We start from the raw sequence: 20145 nt of genomic DNA, 5'->3' as shown, positions 1-20145 counted from the left end.
ACCTTTCCATGTACACCAGGACAACATATACCGAACTGCCTCTTATATTAGTGCAAGGATTTTACTACGCATCAATTTTCTGAACATCAAGACAGGTACAGTACATCAGAATCAAATTTTATGAACTCAACCACCTATACAACCTTGTATGATTGTATATAATTTATTTATTCTGTTTATATTCAAAATGCTATATTACAACATTGGCTTGCTGAATGTTTATATTAGTTTTTTTCTACATAAACCAGTGATCAGTAGGTCGTTACTGAGTGAATACAACTTGGGAGTGAATATTTATTATGGAATGAACAAGTCCTTTTATTGCATTGACTTTTTTTTGACAATGTGATATTTTAGGCTTACAGAAAGGTCTAGACAAAGAAACACACATGATTTATTTTTCTTTTAGAATGGAAGTAAAGGTGTATGTCGAAGGAGTCCAACGCATAGTTTGTGGAGTCACTGACAAAACAACATGTCAGGAGGTGGTTATCGCTTTGGCACGGGCACTTGGTAAGTTAATGTCTTATTATTTCATGAAACAACTGTCAAAAACATGTACATGAAGAAATCATACAATTTGTCTGCAAGCATTTGCTGAAACTACTGAATATTCATAAGGTCAAATGCTCTTAAAGGGACAGTTCACCCAAAAAATAAAAATAAAATGGTCTCAAACCTGTCCAACTTTTATTTATTCTGTGGAACATATCAGAAGATATTTTAATCCAAACCATTAAATTCCAAGTTGTTTTGGACAACAGTGCTTCCATTATATGGACAAAAACAGTTCCACAGAGGACAATTTTGGAATGAAAGAAGGGTAAAATGGTTACAGTTAATGTTTAGATTAAAAATGTATGTTCTGACTCTCCAAAAACAGCCAAATCAATATTAAATAAGTATCTTATTCTAGATTATACTATTCTGCACAATGTTTGAAAGTTTGTATTGCTAGCTCTACTTGTGTTATATTTCCTCTTCAAGATGAATTGATTCATCATCTGTAAGTTGCTTTGGATAAAAGCATCTGTATTTGTCCCAAAAATATCACTTTTAATATTGTTCTCTCTTAGGTCGCACTGGCCGATACACTCTGAGAGAAAAATTCAAAGAATTTGAACGTAATGTGACTCCGGATGAACGTCTCTTGGAGTCCTTGGAAAAATATGGTGAGCAAGCTAAGGAGGTGCAGCTCACTTTGAAGCATATCGGTCCATCCCTTGAGGAAGAAACAAACCTGCCCAAAGCCCAAATGAGGCGAGTAGAGGGAACAGGGAGAGCGCGAAGAGGCAGTGGGGCAATCGCCCTACACCGCCAGAGCCTCCCACCACTGTCATGCCTCTGCCTCCACTCCGAGCCACCACCCGAGGAACCGAAGAGACCCAAGCGGAAGTCACTAACGCTAATGGAGGAAGCATGGGGTTGGTTGGAAAACTTGGGCAGAGGCGGGAAGCAGCAATCAGGATGAGATAAGGGGAAAGACAAGGAGCGCAAAAAAGGAAATGGGCACTCAGATAATACAACCAAAAGTTCCCTGGCCTCTGGGATGCCGGAGCCAAAAGACAAAAATAGAGTTGCACCACATAAGCCTTTGATCAGTTGTCTTGGGAACCATGGGAGATGCACTGATGAGAGTGCTGTATGTGAGAGACGAGAGGAAGAGGAACAGAAAGGTGCTGAGGAGGACCTAAAAAGCTTAAATCCAGTGGTCCAAACAATCCATCTAGACACCGAGAGTGAGGAAATTGTTGAGTTAAGAAGACAAGTTGTCCAACAACAGGCCAGTCTGCAAGAACTAAAGCACAAAATTGAGTCAACAGATCAGTTAATCCTTGAGCTAGAGCAGCAGCAAGCTAGCAGCGAGCTTTTCGAGCTCCAGTCAGAAGAAGAGGAGCAGATCAAGTTCTGGCTCAATGAGCTCAAGGCAGAGGAAGTCTTTGAGAGAGACCTTCAGAAGCAATTCCTTCAGATAAAAGAGGAAGCTGCTGAGTGCAAAGCTAAGCTGGAAGAGTACAAACAGAAACTGCAAGTGATGGACTTGAAAAACTTCCAGCAGCAAACAGGTCATGAAGACGTCACTGGAGAAAATATCCAAGCAGATAGGAATAAACCTGCCCAAACAAGTGTCAAAGAAATACAGATCTCCGCAGATGGATCATGTGGAGATGCTGGAACACAAAGGGTGGTGACAACTCTGGAGTCCAAATTCCCATATGTGCTTGTTTCAGCAAACCAAATATCAAATCCTCCACTAAGTGGACCAGACGAACTGAGGGAATGGTGGACGCGATGGTCTCAGAGCCAGAATCCAACATCAGTGACAAAACATAAGAGAGTTCACCGCTCTGAAATCACCATACAGTTGGGAAGCACTAGAGTTTAAGCACTCTGAAACATCTTAACTCCTGTTTTGTTTAGGATTCATGGATACCTCATTTAAAAGAGTGCAAAGGCACAATGTTTAAAGGTTCTGTACAGTGTGTTGCTTATAAAAAAAATAAACATAATACACCTTTGATTCTCATAAAATGTTTATTTCAATTGTTTCATTCAAGACCATTAACAAAAGTATATAGAACCTTAAGGTTCAACACAAACCCAGGGTGCTCCAGAGAATATTCATGACAATTGTAGCTCCATTTGTCAGAAGAATCACTGCAAATAGCCTCGATCCATGTAATCAAATTTCTTTGCACGTTTTTAAATTTTGCTCATTACACTTCCCCCATTTCTCATGTCCTGCATAAATAGGTTTTATTCAGGTTTTCAAAAAGTCCACCCAAGTAAAATCACACATTACATAGAGTATATTTCAACCCACAGGTATGGGGGGGGGGGGGGGGAGATGCACACCTGTACTCTCGACTTGTGTGTTTTGGGGGGGGGGGGGGGGGGCACCTAAACAATTGCTCTTATATTTTGGTGGCTGTTTGAGGAGATTTTTTTTTTTTTTTTTTAGGTTTTGTTTTTAGGCACCTTTTTATTTATTCATTAGCAGACATTAAGTAGAACGCAAGGAAAAAAAAGAAAAGTACATGTGCAAGAAAAAAAAAAGAAAAAAAAAAGAGCTATATCAAAAGGACCGCAGGCTACAATATGCCATTAGGAATTCTGCACTTGCCCATAAACAGATTGAGCTTATGAAATCAAAACAGGAATTAAAATAAAGGCTCTTTTAAAAGAACAAGCCATTGTGATTTGAAAATCAAAAATAGTAGTTTACACATCAAAAACCATACGCAAGCTGGTTCTGAGCAGAGAGAAAGTTTATTAAGTTTTCAGATCCATATTAAAACCTATGGAATTGGTATGGAAAACATGAGTTTTCTCAGCAGAAAGAGCCCAGCAAGATCTCGATTTCATCTGGGTGAGAAACTCAACATGGGAAGAATTCAAGTGATACAGGAAGAATAAAGAATATATAAAAGGAGGTCAAAATACAGACAGGCAAAGCTACTCTAAAACAATAACTCACTCACACAGCAGCAGGTGCAGAATTCCTGGCATTTCAATTTCAGCCGAAACGAAAAACGGGTCAAACAGTGCCCACATCTCAATCTAAAGATGTGAGAACTACAAACCCCTTAATCCCCCTCATGTCCTCTGCATAACCTTACAAGTTTACATGTGATGCATACCAAACACACGCTCCGACAACACGAGGGGCTTTGCTCAAATTACAACCACACAAAAACGTCACACATACAATGAAGACAATGAGATGAGGATTTTTTTTGGAAGGGATCCTGTGACAAAGTAAGGGAATTGTGTGTGCTAATTTTCAAGTCTTGATGTGTTTGTTACTCTGTGAATTGTGTTTATGGGTGAGAGAGAAAATGAGAGTGAACTAAACAGACACACACAAATCCCCTCCTCTGTCCTGTCTGATTGCTTTTCTTCAAGATGTTTCTTCCATAATGAGGAGGAGAGGGGTGAACAGTACTCAGTCAGTAACTCCAGGTTGGCGGGGTTTCCTCTCAACATTGAAGCCCTGTAGGAACAAAACAGTTCAATGTGTCAATTGTTTTAGGCAAGTTTCATATCTGAAAGTAGACTGGTCTGCAGTATTAGAAGCAATAATGCGTTTACAAATGTTAAAAATATTTTTAGCAAAAAGTTCGTTTTTGATTTAGACTCAATCAAGAAATGGTCAACAAAGGCACTTTATTTTTACCTTTGAATTGTCTGGGCCACGAGGCTGTCTGATAATAACGAGACGAGGGGCGTTGGTGTCATCAAGAGTGATGCTCTTCAAGCGATTGACCAGTCTGTCAGGTCGAGGTGTTGCTACTGGCTTTGGACCCTCACTGTGTAATTAAAAAAAACAAATCTGGTTAAATTAAAAAGCCAATATAAATAAAATATTTAACAGCTCAATAATATGCTAATATTGCACGCGAATCTGATCCACACCCAACAGTCTCACCTGACTCTGCGAACATTGCAGGCACTGCATTTGCCTGTGCGTTGGTTCAGGATAACTGAAAACTCCACTTCATCACCGGCCTGGAGCTCCAGACCATCCTGAACCTCCTTCACATGGAAAAACAGCTTCTTGCTCTCTCCAACTTCGTATGTGATGAAACCAAACTGGGGGGGGGGGTAAACAGACTTAAATTAGATACCTTAGCCAGTGTCTTAAGGTAATAACATTCTTGTATCGGTAAGTTTACCTGATCTTTGACGCACTCCACCAGGGCTCTACGCTGAGGCACAATATTGCAGGCCATCTTTTGTCCTGTCTGGGCCACTGTACACAACTGAAACTTGACCATCTCACCCTTCTGCAGACAGTCACCTTTATTGGCCATACCAACGATGCCGAAAGGATAACTCTGATCCTTGCTGGCTTCTAGTGAAATGTTTGAGCAGATAACAGTAGTTGACTAAAAATGATGGGAGTTCACAGTTTCTAACTTGATTACGAAATGCTCTAGATGGATTTTAAAAGTACCACACAAACACACACAAAAGAAACAAGAGCTTGTGACACTCACCTTCCTCTGTGAGCTCAATAAGGCCTTGATAATCAGTCTGAGAAGGGTCCACACTGCGTATGGGCCGAACCACTTTCCCCAGGAACACTGTATTACTCACATCTTCTCCTAGATCATTCACTGACACACACAGAATTGTGTTATTTGCGTGAAACATTAATGCCAAACCAATAAAAAGTCTCAACATACCAGCTGCAACTTTGGTGACCTTTTCAGCACTGATTTTGTTTCCTTTGCCCTTGGACAGTGTGTACTCCACTGTATCTCCCAGGTCCATATTATCCACATCCCCACACACCTCACTGCACACAATTCAGATTAAACAACAAATCACACAAGAAAAAAAAAAAAAAACTGAAACAAACTGAGGCAAAGTCATCAAGGAGAAACTTTAATAACCTGTAGTGGAAAAATATCTCCTGGTCATGATTGGAGGTTTCTATGAAGCCAAAGTTATCCTTCAGTGTTGCTATGTATCCCTGAAGCCTCTTGGTGCCTACAGCACGATTTAGGATCTTGAGGGACACTGCACTTTGCTGTCCGGTGCGTTTCACCTCACTGATGGAGAACTCCACCTAGTGGAGACATGAGGGTTTACTTTATAACAAATAATCCAGTTGAAGAAAAAAATAAAAAAAATAAAACACTAGTCCAGGGAAATATTCAGCATGCGCAAGTAGCAAGTACCTTGTCTCCAACCTGTGGGTAAGCACCTCCCTCTAGGTCCTTAATATAGTAGGGAAGAGTGTTCTTCACTCCACTTTCTTCATACGCAATCAAGCCTTCCTCTGCTTCCTGGTGACGACACAAATACATACATTCACATTAGAACCAACAACATTTAACAAATACAGAACTGAGATGCACTCATACTCGTATAGACTCATGAGATGAACATTCAAAAACCTTCTTGACAATAGAAAAAAAAAAAAAAAAACACTGAGTGCACCTTCAAGATTTAGTACAGAAATTAGCCCTGGGTTTTTTTTATTTTTTATTTTTATTGGTGTCAGTGCTGAAGGCCAGTTTCATCACATCTGACTTCAGATATTTGAGGACCGTGTAAACAAGACTGTGTCTCTGGATCTCAGCAGCCATAGTTTTTTTTTTTTTTACTTAGTTTTGCCTTACAGAATAAACATCCAAAAAGATGCAAAGCATGGGGGAAATGTGTATTCACACAATGAGTAAATAAAGAAACTCAAACATCTAATGCTTCACAATATTTAGCCATCATGCACACACTAACACAAGGGGTAAAACTGCTCTTATACAGTTTGTCACCCACTGTTTAGTACACATTTGTGCCATGGTTAAAATGTGTATGAACTATGTGGTTCCCATTTAAACAAAAAATAAATAACTGTGCGAGTGACAGAAACTGAACTGTTATACCCCTCATACAAGAATGCACACACTGAGTGGCACAGCTTGGCTGAGTTGGTATGGTTATGAGGTTAACATGTCTGTATGATTTAATGTGGTTAAATCATTCTCAGCTCATGCCAACAGACCTCATAACCAAACAAACAGTCATGAACATACAGATCAAACTGACCTTTTCAACTTTACCCTTAAAACAAAGAGAAATAAGGAGGATTAGACACATCCGTGACTTAATTTAAACAGTCATAAAATGTTTGAATAGGAGGTGAATCAAATAGAAAATTTCAATTACTACTATACTACTCAATTACAGTAAGTAAAATCTCATCCTGGGTACTTTAACAGTTTGCTTCCAATAAGTTAATGTTGTCAGAAGTTCTACCGGTCTACACTGTGAAGGAAAGGCAGCATGCAGAAAACAGCAGCCTACCTTGTCTTTTTTCTAATGAAGACGAGCATGGTTCAAATAAAAAATAAAAAGGAACAACAAAAAAAGAAGGTCAGACAAAAGATAGTAGCATTTTATAGCACCTCAAAGCCTGATACTGTATTTTGTGCTTGCGTCAATTAAGAGGGAGACAAACCGATGCGGGATATAAACATTTGGAAAGCAGAAAAAAAAAAAAACTAAATTCCATTTTTTAAGTCCCTCTTTATAATTATGACTGATAGTACAACAAAAAAAATCTCCACAGATGTGTACTTCAAGGACTCTTAAAAATAAATGCATAATAGCAGCATATACACCGCCTTTCAAAAGTCTGGGGTCATTATGATTCTTTATTCAGCAAAGACACTAATTTAATTAAATGGCAATAAAATACATGTAATTATATTTCAAATAAAAGGTGTTCTATTGACCTTTAACAAGATTACGTTTTTACTGAGTTTTGGATCAAATAAATGCAGCCTTGGGGAGCATAAACTTTTCAAAACCACCTCGCCAGCCCCAAACATTTGAAATGCAGTGTAGATACAGGAAGTCAAGATTTAGTCCACCTTCTCTTTGCCCTTGCTGGGGCTGGAGCTCTTGGTGGTGGTAGCAGGCACAGCTTCTTTCTCCACCACACCCACAAAACGCAGCTCAGATTGAGTGTGGAACGACACTGTGCCCTTGGGCAGCTTTTTGATCCTCACGGCATGGTTCCTTTGGGCAGACAACATGTCCTGAGAGAGGAAAGAGGGGATGTTTTAAAGCTAGTCCATGTAAGACCATAATTACGATTTACATATGCTTCTGCTTTGCGCACAGTTTAAACAGTGGACCAATCTGGGTTTTTCAACAGCTGATTCTTATATTCAGTGAACTAGATGACCAACTGATGATGAACGGTCTAAAACAGTTCATCACAAAAAAAAAAAAAAAAAAAAACAGGAACACAAAAGTGGTTCAGGTCTGGTGATATCTGGGAACTCACAGGGACAACGGTGAATTCCACTTCATCAGAAATGTGCAGTTGGCTCTCTTCCAGAACTTCGCTGAAATGGAAGAACATTCGGGCATCACGGTCCACACATTTGATGAATCCAAAACCATCACGCATGGCAGCTATCACACCCTACACATGAAGACAAGCAAAGAGACAAAGCCAACATTAGTAAAGAGTAAAACAGCCTTGCTAGTAAACACAAGGACAAAGCTCTACAGTCTCACCATTTCACGACTCTCCTTTGTGAAATGGAAAGTTCCAGGGAGGATGTCGATGTTTGTCGCTCTCTCCAGTTTGTCTCGACGGTCGGTGGATATATTGAATTGGACATGGTCACCCTCCAGCAGCGTCACTTTGGACTTGGTGTCCTTCTCCCCGAATAGCAGCTCTTTGTCAGTGAAATTAATTCTGGCACTGATTCGCCCCGGCAGCGGGTCGTTCTGAGAGAGACAGATGGATTCTTATTCGATTTAACACGCAAGCAGAATCTATATGGTAATGTAACTGACAGAGTCTGGGAAGTCTAATGACAAGAGCTGGATTCACAAACCTGATTCTTGGTGGGGACCTTGGGAATAACCTTGGTGACAGTGCCCTCGAAAGTCTCAATACTGATGTCCTCAAATATAACAGTGCCCTGAGGCAACAGTCTCACATCTGTGGCCACTTCCTTGCCCTATGACATACAGACAGAAACAACTTCATAAAGCAGTTTGAAAATACAATGCATTTCATGAATCGTAATTTCACTGTTTGATAGTGAAATCTTTCATATCTATCAGAGTATTAGTAACTAACCAAAGACCAACAGAACATAAAATACAAATGTATAGCTTTTTAAGAGACATTTCATCTATTGCTCACATTTCTTTCTTTAATGGTGAATTCCACATCATCTCCAGCTTGTAGAGCCTCCAGATCTCCTTTAAACTCACTGTAGTGGAAGAAGATTTCTTTCACAACATCCCCTCGTTCAATGAATCCAAAGGCCTCCTGCAAGAACACAATTATAGATTTGAAAAAAAGCAAAATTTTATATTTGAAAATATATTTTTTTTGGGGGGGGGGGGGTGGCACTATTCTTAAATTCAAAGATTTGAAAACTGTTTAACATTATGAATGTGATCTGTAGCTAAAAACACAAACTTCCTTTGACTATTCTAGCAGAGTGTTGAGATATGAGAAGTCTTTTGCTATTCCCCTCCAAACCAGAGGGCAGGAGATCACTATTCCTTAGTAGAGTGTCTACAAAGAAAAACAAAAAGACAAGCAGCTACTACAAAGTCATCTTTGAATAAGATCCTTACCTTGGTAGCACAAACGACTCCCTGACATCTTGACTGTTTCTTCTTTACCAATACAATGTTGTGAGCACTAACAGCACCAGTACTGAAACAAAGATAAACCATTTCAACATCCAAAAAACAAAACACAGTTCCTCTTTTGAAATTATACCCATTTTAAATCAGATATTAAATCCACTTACTGCTTGTTGGTCTCCATGTAAAAACTGACTTTATCTCCAGTATCTAAATTGACATTGCCTTCAATATCCTCAGGGGTATAGGTCAAATAAAACACTTCCTGTGAGAAGATTCAAACACAATCAGAAACAACAATTGGCATCATCAGCGTAAAGAATTTAAGGAAGTTCATTAACTGTTATTCATTCAGCTTTATTTTAATTTGCTAAGCTGTATCCATCCCAAAATGGTCTCAAAAAGGTAAACAAGATGGGCAAATGTCTAAAGTTTATAGACTAAAGTGACACTCACTCCATTCCTCTCATAACACACACTGCCTGTGGGCACTTGGCCAGGTGCGGACTTCCCATCCAAGTGAGAAGGGATAGCTGACACTACCTGAAAAAAGGGGATGTGCAAAAAGACAAGATGGGGTTAGATGCTGCATTGGTGAGAGACAAGATCAACTAACCATGTTATGTTTAAATGCTAAAGAGAAAGTCCTTGAACACAAATGCACAACATGTTCTGAACTAAAGACATAAGAAAAATCATTAAAAAGAAACTTTTTTATTATAGATGGTTTTATTACGTTTGTTTATATTATCGTTGTTATTCTGATTTGTAATATGCTTTGTGTGCTACCCACTGGTTGCTGACCAATAACAATGATAAAAAATAAAGAAACATTCATATTTGACTTGTACATCTGAGTTCAAGAAACCACTCAAATAATGAATATTTAAGTACATGAAAGACAGACTTCATATTGAGAACAAATCAAGATTTGTTTCTCTCATAACTGTATATTAAAGGGGTCATATGATGTGATTTAAATTTTTCGTTACAAGCTCTTGGTGCATAAAGAAGATCTGTAAAGTTGCAAAGACTATAAAGTCTCAAATCCAAAGAGATATTCTATATAAGAGTTAAGACTGGTCCACGCCCTCCTAAAACACTTAGTTTACGCCCATGTCTACGTCACTTTGCATAACACCGCCCAAATGTTCACGCAAATAAAGGCATACATTTTATTATCAATGTAGTATTGTTGTAGCCGCTGCCAACACCATGTTGTGGAGATGCTGTGTGTCTCGTTATGAAAGTGAAACTACTTTGTTTGGCCTTCCAAAAGGGGACCATATCCATTTCATCATGTCTAGAGCTGATCTGTGCTGGACACTATTGAAATGCATCAACCTTGCTCTTTGAAACGCCCGATCAGCTTTCAGTGCCGATCTCATGTCCACCGGCCGTTCCAAATGCTAGTCCGCAGTGTGACATTATATGGAGGACTGTTTCCTGAACCTGCAGAGTAGCCTACAATGGGTCCGTCCTCAAAGGTTGTTCTATAAAGTGGCGCAGTTCCAACTTTGCAAGTCTGGCACTTCTGACTTGGTCTGGAAGTACATGTTTTTATATTTAAAGAATTTGTCACTGATGATTCAAACGAGAGTTTTAAGCAGAGTAGTGCTTGTTGTTTGTCGTTTCTCCAATCACAAATACAGACACGGTTTTAAGTTTATGTGGCTCAATACGAAAGGCAATGCGTAAAGTCACAGTACAGGTTTTTTTTGTAATGGGTTTGGTCTCGCCGTGCCGGGAGACATTATCACAGTCACAGGTGCAAACATTTCAGTCATAGGCTTGAGGTATTCAGCCAATCACAATGCACTGGATAGCTGGCCAATCAGAGTACACCTCACTTACAACAATAATGTTCAGTAAGTGGAATTTTTTTTGTTTTTTGAACATTAAACTGCATAAACATTGGATTACACCAAATACACAAAGTTCTATTTAGCAACGTCGTATGACCCCTTTAAATGAAGATGAAAAGTTCCCCCAACAAGACCACAAAACAAAGACAAATCAAGCTCATTGTGAACCCACATAAAAAAAAAAAAAAAGCATTAACATCAAATAATTTAATAGGATTGCTTTCTAACTCTTGATAACAGAAACCAGTGATTTATGCATTTTCCAGGTCAATATGGATTTAAAATGAGCTTGAAACTCCAACAATTATGGACATTAATGGGACAAGGACAATAAAACATGAAAGTAAAATGTGTTCCTTAACTGGATGAATAAAACCATGCAGCACAGTTAAAGGAGAGGCGTGCAAGTCAGGCCCCACCTGCCCAGAAATTCGCTCTTCGGGCAACATTTCTGCCTTGATTTTTACCAGCTTCACCGCAACTGGTTTGCCAGTGCGTCTATCAGACGACACCTCAAACTCCACATCATCTGAAAAATGGTGGAATAGACAAAACATGGAAGTCAGTACCTGCATTAAGATACATCTTAATAGCAACACACTTAATATATACTACATGTATTTTGTTTTCCAACATCAAGGTTCCTATTAGGTCTGGCCATTATTGTAATGTTTCTATTGGCAATTTGTACACTAATTTTTATAATTTTTGTATCTCAGCTATAGCATCCCTAAAGAAGCCAAACTCAAGTAGGAGCGGTTTAAAATAGAGATAAGAGCATTAGCATTCAGTAGTAAACAATGGCATTAGATTGGGTGGGTTTAATTTCCTTGAAACAAAGCAGTGTTTTAGCAATCTGAAATGGCACAATTCAAAATGCTGATTCAATGACTTGTCTGGATCAGAAATATTCGATGATTTGTTGTTAATAAAGCTTGACCAAAAAGGTTATCAAAAGGTAAACATTTTAGTTACACCATTCAGGCCTAGTTCCTGCTATTTCCCCCATCCCATTTGGCTCATACCTCCAATCTTTAGCTCCTGCAAGTTGCCGTTGTACTGAGAGCAGTGGAAGAAGAGGCGGGCCTGTCTCTCAGAGCACTGAATGAAGCCATATGATGCTAGCAGCTTTTCAACTACTCCCGTCTCACGAATGCCCATGCTTGTTCCATTGGCAAAGCCACCATGGCCATTATTATGCAGCAGACTGGGGTCAAAACTCATCTATGGGAAGATAAGACATAGGAGTTAAGTGCACTTACTCAGTTTTCAACCTCTAGCATTCTCCACACATCCGACTGCTTCACAACAGATCAGAACACAAGTGTGGAAATGGTAAAATGGGATGAAATTGGATTGTAAATGCTGCAAGTATCTGCAACTAAAAAAAACCAAACAAACAAAAACGGGAAAAATTGTCCCAGTAATTTACAGCGACACGTTTAAGTTTCTCCTCTCCCTTTGGTCTGCTTAAACTGGATGCCTGATCAAGTAGATCCAAATGACCAGGATAAATCTGCACAATACCCAAGAACATACAAATGCACGTACCATCAGTTTCATATTAAACCTAGAAAGTAAAATTAAAGTTCATGCTTTTAATCCACTTCACACTGACTTCGTTATATATTAGAGTATACATGTAAACAATTGTCACCACAATCAAAAGTTAGAACTAGGCCTTTGTGTAGAACTTCACCCATAAATTAGGTGAACAGTACGTGAACAGTTGGCAAGCATGTGTTCAAAAGTTAGATATTCTAAAACATTTTATTGACTCAAAAATCCCTGTAAAGCCAAAAGCTCCTAAACTTAAAGCATGCGGTTACAGGGTAAGGTATTCTTTGTTAGTGAGGACATCAAGCCATCACAGACCGTCCCATCATGCCCACTTACGGATCGCTGATATAAGGGGGTCCGCTTTTGCTTTTTGCCCCCTGATGCACGAGAAACATGGCATGAGACTGAAGCGGAGCGGGGGATTGGTTGGCTTGAGGTGGAAGGGGTAGGGGCAGCAACAGGGGTATCAGAGGCCTCCATCTTCAGGTGAAGGTAAGGGGTGGTAGGACACTGAAGGCAATAAGGGGAGGAGTGGATATTTAAAATAAAATCACTACCTAAATAAAAGGATCACCAAACAGGAAGAACCAAGAGATGGCATTAAAAACAACCCTGAGAACTTAAAAAATAAATAAAAAATAAAACATGTCAAAGAGGCCATTACATCACTATGATGATAGATCTACATATGGTTGTATATTTAAGAAAAGAAAAAAAAAAAGTTTAAATAATGTTCTTGTTATTGCTAGCAAGAAGCTGGGAATACGTCATTTGAAAACCAAAAGAAGAGCTTGACAATAGAAAGGATGAAAACCCTAAACCAATCAGATGAGTGCCTTTGGGTCAAAAGTCCAGAACTGGCAGCTAATTTACAGGAACACTTGCAGCCATAGAAGCAAGAAACAAGTCTGGCTAAGTAAGTCTAAATTTAGTGATATGGCAAGCATGCTTGCATTTTCTTTGAATAAAAGCATCCAAAGAACGATTAAAGTAACCGACACATGGGAGAGTCAATATACTCAACCAACAGATGACCATATCCATACAACAGCTGTACTTTTTCTACAGTTCACCAATATTATCTTTACACTATGGTACATTCCAATTTAAGTGCATCAGATCATTAAACTTTCACTGCTCCATTCAAGTGGAATCTTACATTTAAATGATGGGTTGGAATAATTGTTTTGTATTTTGAATTAAAGCATGTGAATGACTGGAATACTTCATTTGCAAACAATCATCTGAGAATCAAATAATTTTTTCACAACACAGAGTGAACAGGCCTTTACAAAAGTATCTTTGTTCCACAGGTTTTTTTTTTTTTTGGTGAACTATTCCTTTTACTCGAATTCCCCACCCTTGCTAGGAGGCATGCTCAAGGGAAATCAGAATGGGTTAGTTTGATGAAGCGACTGGGAATAGCACTGCTAGACTATTTGGTAACAACAAATGGTTAGATGACACAGACTCTGACCAGCCTCGACCACTAGGCCTTTACACACCCATAAATGCTTTGATTCACTCAGCGCCAGACAACAACAACAAAGCCTAATATCCATTTACAGCCAATCACACATGGTTCAACAGCAGCTGACTCAAACAAATCTACGCTCAACTATTATAGAGGAATATCACTGCTCGTCTCTATGGCAAGTGATCGAGGCCAGCCTCTAAGCCTGGTGATTATGATGATCGAGTAAAGGAACAGTGCAAAGAGGGGCGACAGTGGGTGTTTAATGAACGAGTGGAGTTCAGGAGAGTGGGGTGGAGAACAGATGGCAGGGAACTTACAGATCGGTCGTAGGGTGACAGGCTGAGCCCGACAGGTGAGGTGCTGTTCAGGTCAGCACTAACGAACGCTGCAGGTGGTGACGCCGGCAAGGTAAACTCAACAAAACCTTTCCAGGGACTACCCATAATTCTCCCGTACACAGTGGCCAAATCTACTACACCTGGGATTGATCGGATTAAGCAGTGTTCCGAGTAAAGATTTTATTTTTAAGTCAGCCGTTGTGTTGCAGCTCCTCCCTTCCCTCTCCCCTCTCCTTTTGGTTACACACCCAACAAAACACCTCAGGATTTCTGCAAAGGTGAAGAAAGGAGGGAAGGGGCGGTGAAAAACTGAGGGAGAGGCAACAAGAACAGCCAGTGAACAAAGCAGCACAGTAAGGTCAGTCGAGGGGCTGTGGGTGTGTTGGGGTGAGGACCCTACAGGCTAGGGATGGGTACCAAGAACTGGTATTTTTTGGACAGGTACGTAATTGGGTCAATACCAGAGTACTGATAAGCTTCAGGACAAAGGATATTGTTATTGATACTTTCATTGTTTTCTCTCCGGAAACTTCAATGTTATCGATAAATTAGAAACTGCTGCTTGTCATTTCCTTTCACTGAAATATGGGACTCGACGTACATGTGTATCCATGCACATGTGCTGTATGTGTGCATGCAGTCAGTAATCGTGGCAAGAGTGAGACTTTCAAAAGACTTTCTGGGCTCTCGTTACAAAACTAATGACACCAGTATCAGATGCAATATATGCAGTAGTGTAATAATGAACGAAGGAGGCAACACAAGTTATATAATTAAACAATTACTAACAAAACAACATATACCTCAAGCAATGCGCTGTATTAGGTCTCGAGGCTTTAGCTCCAACTGCAACTCAGTGGTAGAGTTACACTCATGAGACACTGCACCTTTTTGCAATCACAAAAATATATTTGCATGTGCTTTAAGGCCTTGCTGGTGAAACGTTGTATTCATGTGCTGTTCTAACATGTGCTTATTCAGAGTGCGTCCATCCACAGTGTCCATACACTAAAATGTAATTCAAACAGCACCCGATTATTTAGTTCTATCAGCTATTGTCTGATTGTGCTAATACTGTCAACAACACAAGGTTTACATCTAAAAAAAATCAGTTAATTATGTATAAAGTGAAAGTTAATAAGCAAGAGAGAAATGGTGTGTGCATCTCTTAAAGGGACATTACTAAACATACTGCAGCTTGTCATTAAAGGGATAGTTCACCCAAAAATTTTAATTGTCATTATTTACTCAGTCATGTTGTTCCAAACATGCATTCATTTGTATGTATTATTGTGCTGAACACCAAATAATACATTCTGAAGAAAGTGTGTTAGCAAACAGTTGCTGGTCCCTACTGACTTCAATGGTAGGGGAAAAAATTAAAAATGCCCAGCTACTGTTCAGTTTCCCCACATTCTTCAAAATAACTTATGTTCAACAGAAGAAACTCATTCATGTTTAAACCAACTCGAGAGTGAGTAAATGACACAACTTTCATTTTTGTGTTAACTATTCCTGTAAATGTTAATAAAAGGAAACAAAAGAGAAAAATAAACCCCTGCTCTTGACTGAAGAACATTAATACAGTTGCTAAAGTTCATCAGTAATAAAAACTTTAAATTTAACAACTTTTTTTGCACCAAATAGTATCAATAACAGTATCTGTATAGATAAAATGTAAATGATACCCATCCCTACTATAGACAACATGAAAGTGTGCCTCATCTGCACACAAAGTCAAGCACTACTAAATTCTTCTCAGCAGGCTTATGTAACGACCTTTCCCTTTCTCTCAGTACAAAGCATGCTAAAGAGCAACTACAATTCCCTGCCATGAGGTCACAAGCTTGATCAAGTTAAATTTTCATTCTGCTACATCAAATTAAAGTTCTGTACTTCAGTAAACGATGAGTGGATTAAAGTGGTGCTAGATATCAGTGTTCACATTTTGAATACAACAAACAAGAAAATATAATAAGGAATAAATAAGGATAAAATAAGGAAAAAAAACTACAGTACATTCACCAGAATTTAAAAATGTAAAGGGATAGTTAATACCAAATTGTATTTTACTTGTCATTCCAAATCCATAAGACTTTTAATCATTTTAGGAAAACAAATATTTATTCTTACATCCTTTTGTCCATCCACTGATAAAAAAAAAAAGTTTATTGCATGTTCTGTGTTTTAAAGATGACAAGTCTTATCGGTTTGGAGCGATATGAGGGTGAATAATTCCAAGTTTTGGGTGACCCATCCCTTTAATTCTAAATTTGTTCTAAATTTTAACTCTCAGTCATATTGAGAATGATAATATGAATGATCTTTGCTCCAAAACCTTCTGAGCGGACTACAAATGCAGTATTCTAATGAATCACATGTAACAGTAATATTTTTATTTTTCTCTTGTCTAAGAAAGAAAAATGGCAGTAACAATACATAATTTAACTTTTTCGGTTAAATTTTATCTAATATTTCAGTTTTATTTATATATTTTACATATTAGCACTGCTAGCTAACGTCACAAGATGCTAAGGTTAAACTCATTCCATTTCAGTTAGGATGCTCTTTTAAAAGGTGGCTCACTAGTTTTTGGAACAGAGCAACACCAAATTCATACTTTTGAGCTTTAAATTAAGAAACTGCACAATAAACAGCATGGACAACTGGCCTGTTTTGTCACATTGCATATTATAAATGAACAATACGCCAGACAAATCAGGATTATTCATTAAATTAAGAAAAAAAAAAGTGGGGACAGTGTCTGGCATGGCTTACCTTGTACTGTTGTCTTGGAAGGCTTTAATGGATCAATCAATCACTTAATTGATGCTTCAGACTTGGCTCACACAAGTGCACACGCACACACACTTGTAAGGTTTGCCTCTCTGGCACACGTTCTAATTACAAAAAGTTGCAAAATAAAGGACAAAAAGCAAACAAAGTTAAAATGTTCAAATAAAAAGGCAAGTGCAGGTGTACAAACACTGCTTTTGAAAAATAGCGAACAAAAATACAAGAGAAAGACCGGGGGAATGGAGGGGGAAAAAGATCAGGGAGGGATTCAGTCTGCAACTGACAGAAAGAAAAGGTCAAAACTGAAAAGACTAGCAGACAGCAGCCCTCACCGCACCCCAGAGGAGGACAAGGTGCGGGAAGGATGAGGAGGGCTTGGTGCAGCGTTGGGACTTGTGCTTTTTCAAAGCTGTTGAGTAGGCACAAACTTCTTGTCTCAGATCAGGTCTCGCCTTCGCTGTTAACGTTGATGGTTGGTTGCTACGCTCGTTGCGGCCTGGTTCTGTTTCTTAAATCTTTGGTTTGCTCATTTGGTTGAGTCGTGTTGCTTTAGTTTTTCTTGTCTGTAGCAGTGCAGTTCTTCGTCTTGGTCTTCAGAGTTGTTGTACCGCTGGGTCGTTTTGGGGATGTTCGTTATGTTTTCTTTTTCCTTGGAGTTTCTTCTGACTGATCGATGATCTGAACTTGAAGTAGGTTTCAGATGGTACAAAAATCAATTCGGTTTCACTTCATACTGTTGGGAGGGGGGAAAAGGATATTAGATCACACAGATAAGTTACACATTAAATGCATTTACTTCATCAAAAGAGTATATTTAACTATTTCAGGTCCAGTTTATTACACTAATTCCACCCCCCACCCCAATCACACCCACCCACCAATATAAGAGTTAATCCCATTAGCCACATTCATTTATTGTAGGTTAAAACTCCTTGTTACGCTCCTGTTGATACACAGGCCTAAAAATAAAGTGTCCTCAGCAGCCTCGTGTACAGAAGAGCAGCTGACTGAATACCCACAAGAGGATCAACAAGTCTCAGTGTGAACCAGCAGTTGGCGGAGTATTTATGGAATATTCAATTCAAGCAGTCAACAACTGCAGATATCCAGCATGCCAATCATTCAGTTCCCTTCAGGCTATTACGCATGAGATGGGAGGGGGGGAAAGCTTGATATATAGGCCAGTTCCTTACTTGCTCTGATGGACCAAGAACAGACTTAAAACGGATGTAGACATTATCTTACTAACCAGCCAATTTCATTGCATTTGTTCCACGTGAATTACATTTATGACAACAGTATGTTTTATGAAAGGAAGTAAATCTAGGTTTGGAATTACCAACCAAATACCAAATTTTTTTTTTTTTTTTTTTTTACAGAATTAATGCCCACCGTAAATGAATTAACAAAAAAATGAAATTAATACAAACTGCCATGAAAGTGTAATGGAATTTTAATCTTTGGCTAAACTACCCGATTGAAAATGGGATTTAAAAAAAATGGAAAAAAACATTTCGTAGTGTAAATATACCATTAACGGAACAAGAAAATCTGTGAAAAAAAAATAAAAAAGTAATCTGATCTCGCCTACAGCGCGTGTTGCAAATATACAAATCACAAATGCAAAGTATATTAAGGCCACTGTTCTTCGTTCATTAGAAACGATTTGTTAAAAAGCTAAACTGTAAATTTCTACAGCATACATAAATGACAAAATGAGGACATGAAACTAAATTGACGCAAGAAATGTTAACGCTTGAGCAACAGCTGGGAGTGGATCCATCTGGAGCTCATCCAGAGACAAAATCACGAGCAATGCCCTTTCAGACAAGACAACCCCGACACATGCTACTCCCGAGCATATTAGAAAACGTACCGGATAGAAAAAAAACAAAAAAAAATTAAGGCGTTTCAAATCCAAATTAGATAAAACTAACTTTACCGTTTTGACCAAAGCTTGTTCATCAGTTGTTCAATTTCAACTGGAAAACTGTGGAAATGGCTTTCGTAGGAAACTTTTTTTTATATGTACCAAAATTGCTTTAACGAAAAGCTATTTCTTTTTTGAGAGAAAATTATGTAGCAGTGTTTAAGTTGAAACAATTATATTCACTATATAATTACTTTAGATTTTTTTTTAAATAACGTACTTTTCCAGGCGTGCAAAATTACCAAATTCCATGATAGTTCCAGGTTATTATGAACATAGGAAACATGGTTTTAGTAAGAACTAGTTTGGAAAGCAAGTAAATTATTTTCCTGTCCTGAGAAAACAGGGATAGACGTTGATCCAGCAGGGCTTTAAATAAATCACTCAGCCCGACAACAAAGGCACACGGCGGCGGCCGTCGCGTGACGTTGGGCCGCCGCTGCCGCGTTGGAGCCTCTACCAGGAGCTTCATTTCTTAAGTGACCTTTACAAAAGATCTCCCATGAAGCATGTGTCAGACTAATAAGTAAGTTTTTTTATTGTTTAAAACGACTCTACGCCGGTAACAGTGCTTTATGGGCTGGCTAACATGCTAAACCGCTAGAGCACACGCAGAGGAAACACTGCCCCACCCTAAACCGTTAACGTTAACTGTTCAAAAACAAGCAGGAAGACGCAGAGAGAGTAGTATAAACACAAAATTTCGGAGGCTTAAATGTTCATATAGCCGTATAAGAGTTATGTGGAATCACAATATTTAATAAATATAAAAGAAAAACTCACCCCAACAGCTTTCAGCACTGTCACCAGCGCCGCCATAAGCAGCACGGCACATTACGTAGTGAGGAGCGATGCGAACTCTCGCGATATTGTAACAGTATCGTGTGAACAGTGGGGGACACGCCACTGGGTCAGAGGTATCAGTTAAGAAACTCATTTACATTACTCTGTAAAGCAGTGATTCCCAACCTCGTTCCTGGAGGTCCCCCGACACTGCACATTTTGCATCTCTCCTTTGTCTGACACACCCAATTCAGGTCTTGG

At 38.9% G+C, this 20145-nt stretch overlaps 2 protein-coding genes across 10 annotated transcripts; one reads left to right on the top strand and one right to left on the bottom strand.

Moving 5' to 3' along the window:
* Window positions 1–2473, top strand: LOC113080925 (ras association domain-containing protein 8-like). Its single transcript, XM_026252984.1, has 4 exons — window positions 1–95; window positions 410–513; window positions 1077–1464; window positions 1534–2473. The coding sequence occupies exons 2-4, from the start codon at window positions 411–413 to the stop codon at window positions 2384–2386; spliced, it is 1344 nt and encodes a 447-aa protein (XP_026108769.1). The 5' UTR covers window positions 1–95; window position 410; the 3' UTR covers window positions 2387–2473.
* Window positions 2474–3064: 591 nt separating this feature from the next.
* LOC113080906 (cold shock domain-containing protein E1-like) lies at window positions 3065–20037 on the bottom strand. Of its 9 annotated transcripts, XM_026252959.1 has the most exons (24): window positions 19885–20037; window positions 17154–17904; window positions 14355–14645; window positions 12897–13070; window positions 12026–12224; window positions 11363–11529; window positions 9592–9678; window positions 9303–9400; window positions 9124–9205; window positions 8681–8809; window positions 8367–8492; window positions 8041–8256; window positions 7805–7945; window positions 7386–7553; window positions 6817–6828; window positions 6559–6573; window positions 5688–5795; window positions 5400–5575; window positions 5190–5302; window positions 5001–5120; window positions 4677–4852; window positions 4430–4593; window positions 4178–4310; window positions 3065–3994 (listed from the first exon to the last, which is right to left on the bottom strand). In XM_026252959.1, the coding sequence occupies exons 3-24, from the start codon at window positions 14478–14480 to the stop codon at window positions 3947–3949; spliced, it is 2778 nt and encodes a 925-aa protein (XP_026108744.1). In that variant the 5' UTR covers window positions 14481–14645; window positions 17154–17904; window positions 19885–20037; the 3' UTR covers window positions 3065–3946. The 9 variants fall into 9 exon arrangements, with proteins under 9 accessions (XP_026108744.1, XP_026108749.1, XP_026108751.1 ...); XM_026252964.1 differs by lacking the exon at window positions 14355–14645 and having other exon boundaries at window positions 4677–4855; XM_026252966.1 differs by lacking the exons at window positions 12897–13070; window positions 14355–14645 and having other exon boundaries at window positions 4677–4855.
* Between the last annotated feature and the right edge of the window lie 108 nt (window positions 20038–20145).

The sequence above is a fragment of the Carassius auratus genome, unplaced genomic scaffold, assembly GCF_003368295.1.
Source record: "Carassius auratus strain Wakin unplaced genomic scaffold, ASM336829v1 scaf_tig00032568, whole genome shotgun sequence".
NCBI classification, from domain to species: Eukaryota; Metazoa; Chordata; class Actinopteri; order Cypriniformes; family Cyprinidae; genus Carassius; species Carassius auratus.
The sequence above is the reverse complement of the archived record's forward strand: the minus strand, read 5'-3'. Positions and strand labels throughout refer to the sequence as shown.

Excerpts from the sequence above, each read along its gene's own strand:
- LOC113080925 (XM_026252984.1), top strand. The coding sequence starts at position 411 with ATGGAAGTAAAGGTGTATGTCGAAGGAGTCCAACGCATAGTTTGTGGA. Across the intron at positions 514-1,076 it reads CGCTTTGGCACGGGCACTTG|GTCGCACTGGCCGATACACT; the intron begins GTAAGTTAATGT and ends GTTCTCTCTTAG. Across the intron at positions 1,465-1,533 it reads AGAGGCGGGAAGCAGCAATC|TTCCCTGGCCTCTGGGATGC; the intron begins AGGATGAGATAA and ends TACAACCAAAAG.
- LOC113080906 (XM_026252958.1), bottom strand. The coding sequence starts at position 14,480 with ATGGGTAGTCCCTGGAAAGGTTTTGTTGAGTTTACCTTGCCGGCGTCA. Across the intron at positions 11,530-12,025 it reads GCAGGAGCTAAAGATTGGAG|ATGATGTGGAGTTTGAGGTG; the intron begins GTATGAGCCAAA and ends ACCATTTTTCAG. Across the intron at positions 7,554-7,804 it reads TGGAATTCACCGTTGTCCCT|GACATGTTGTCTGCCCAAAG; the intron begins GTGAGTTCCCAG and ends TTCCTCTCTCAG.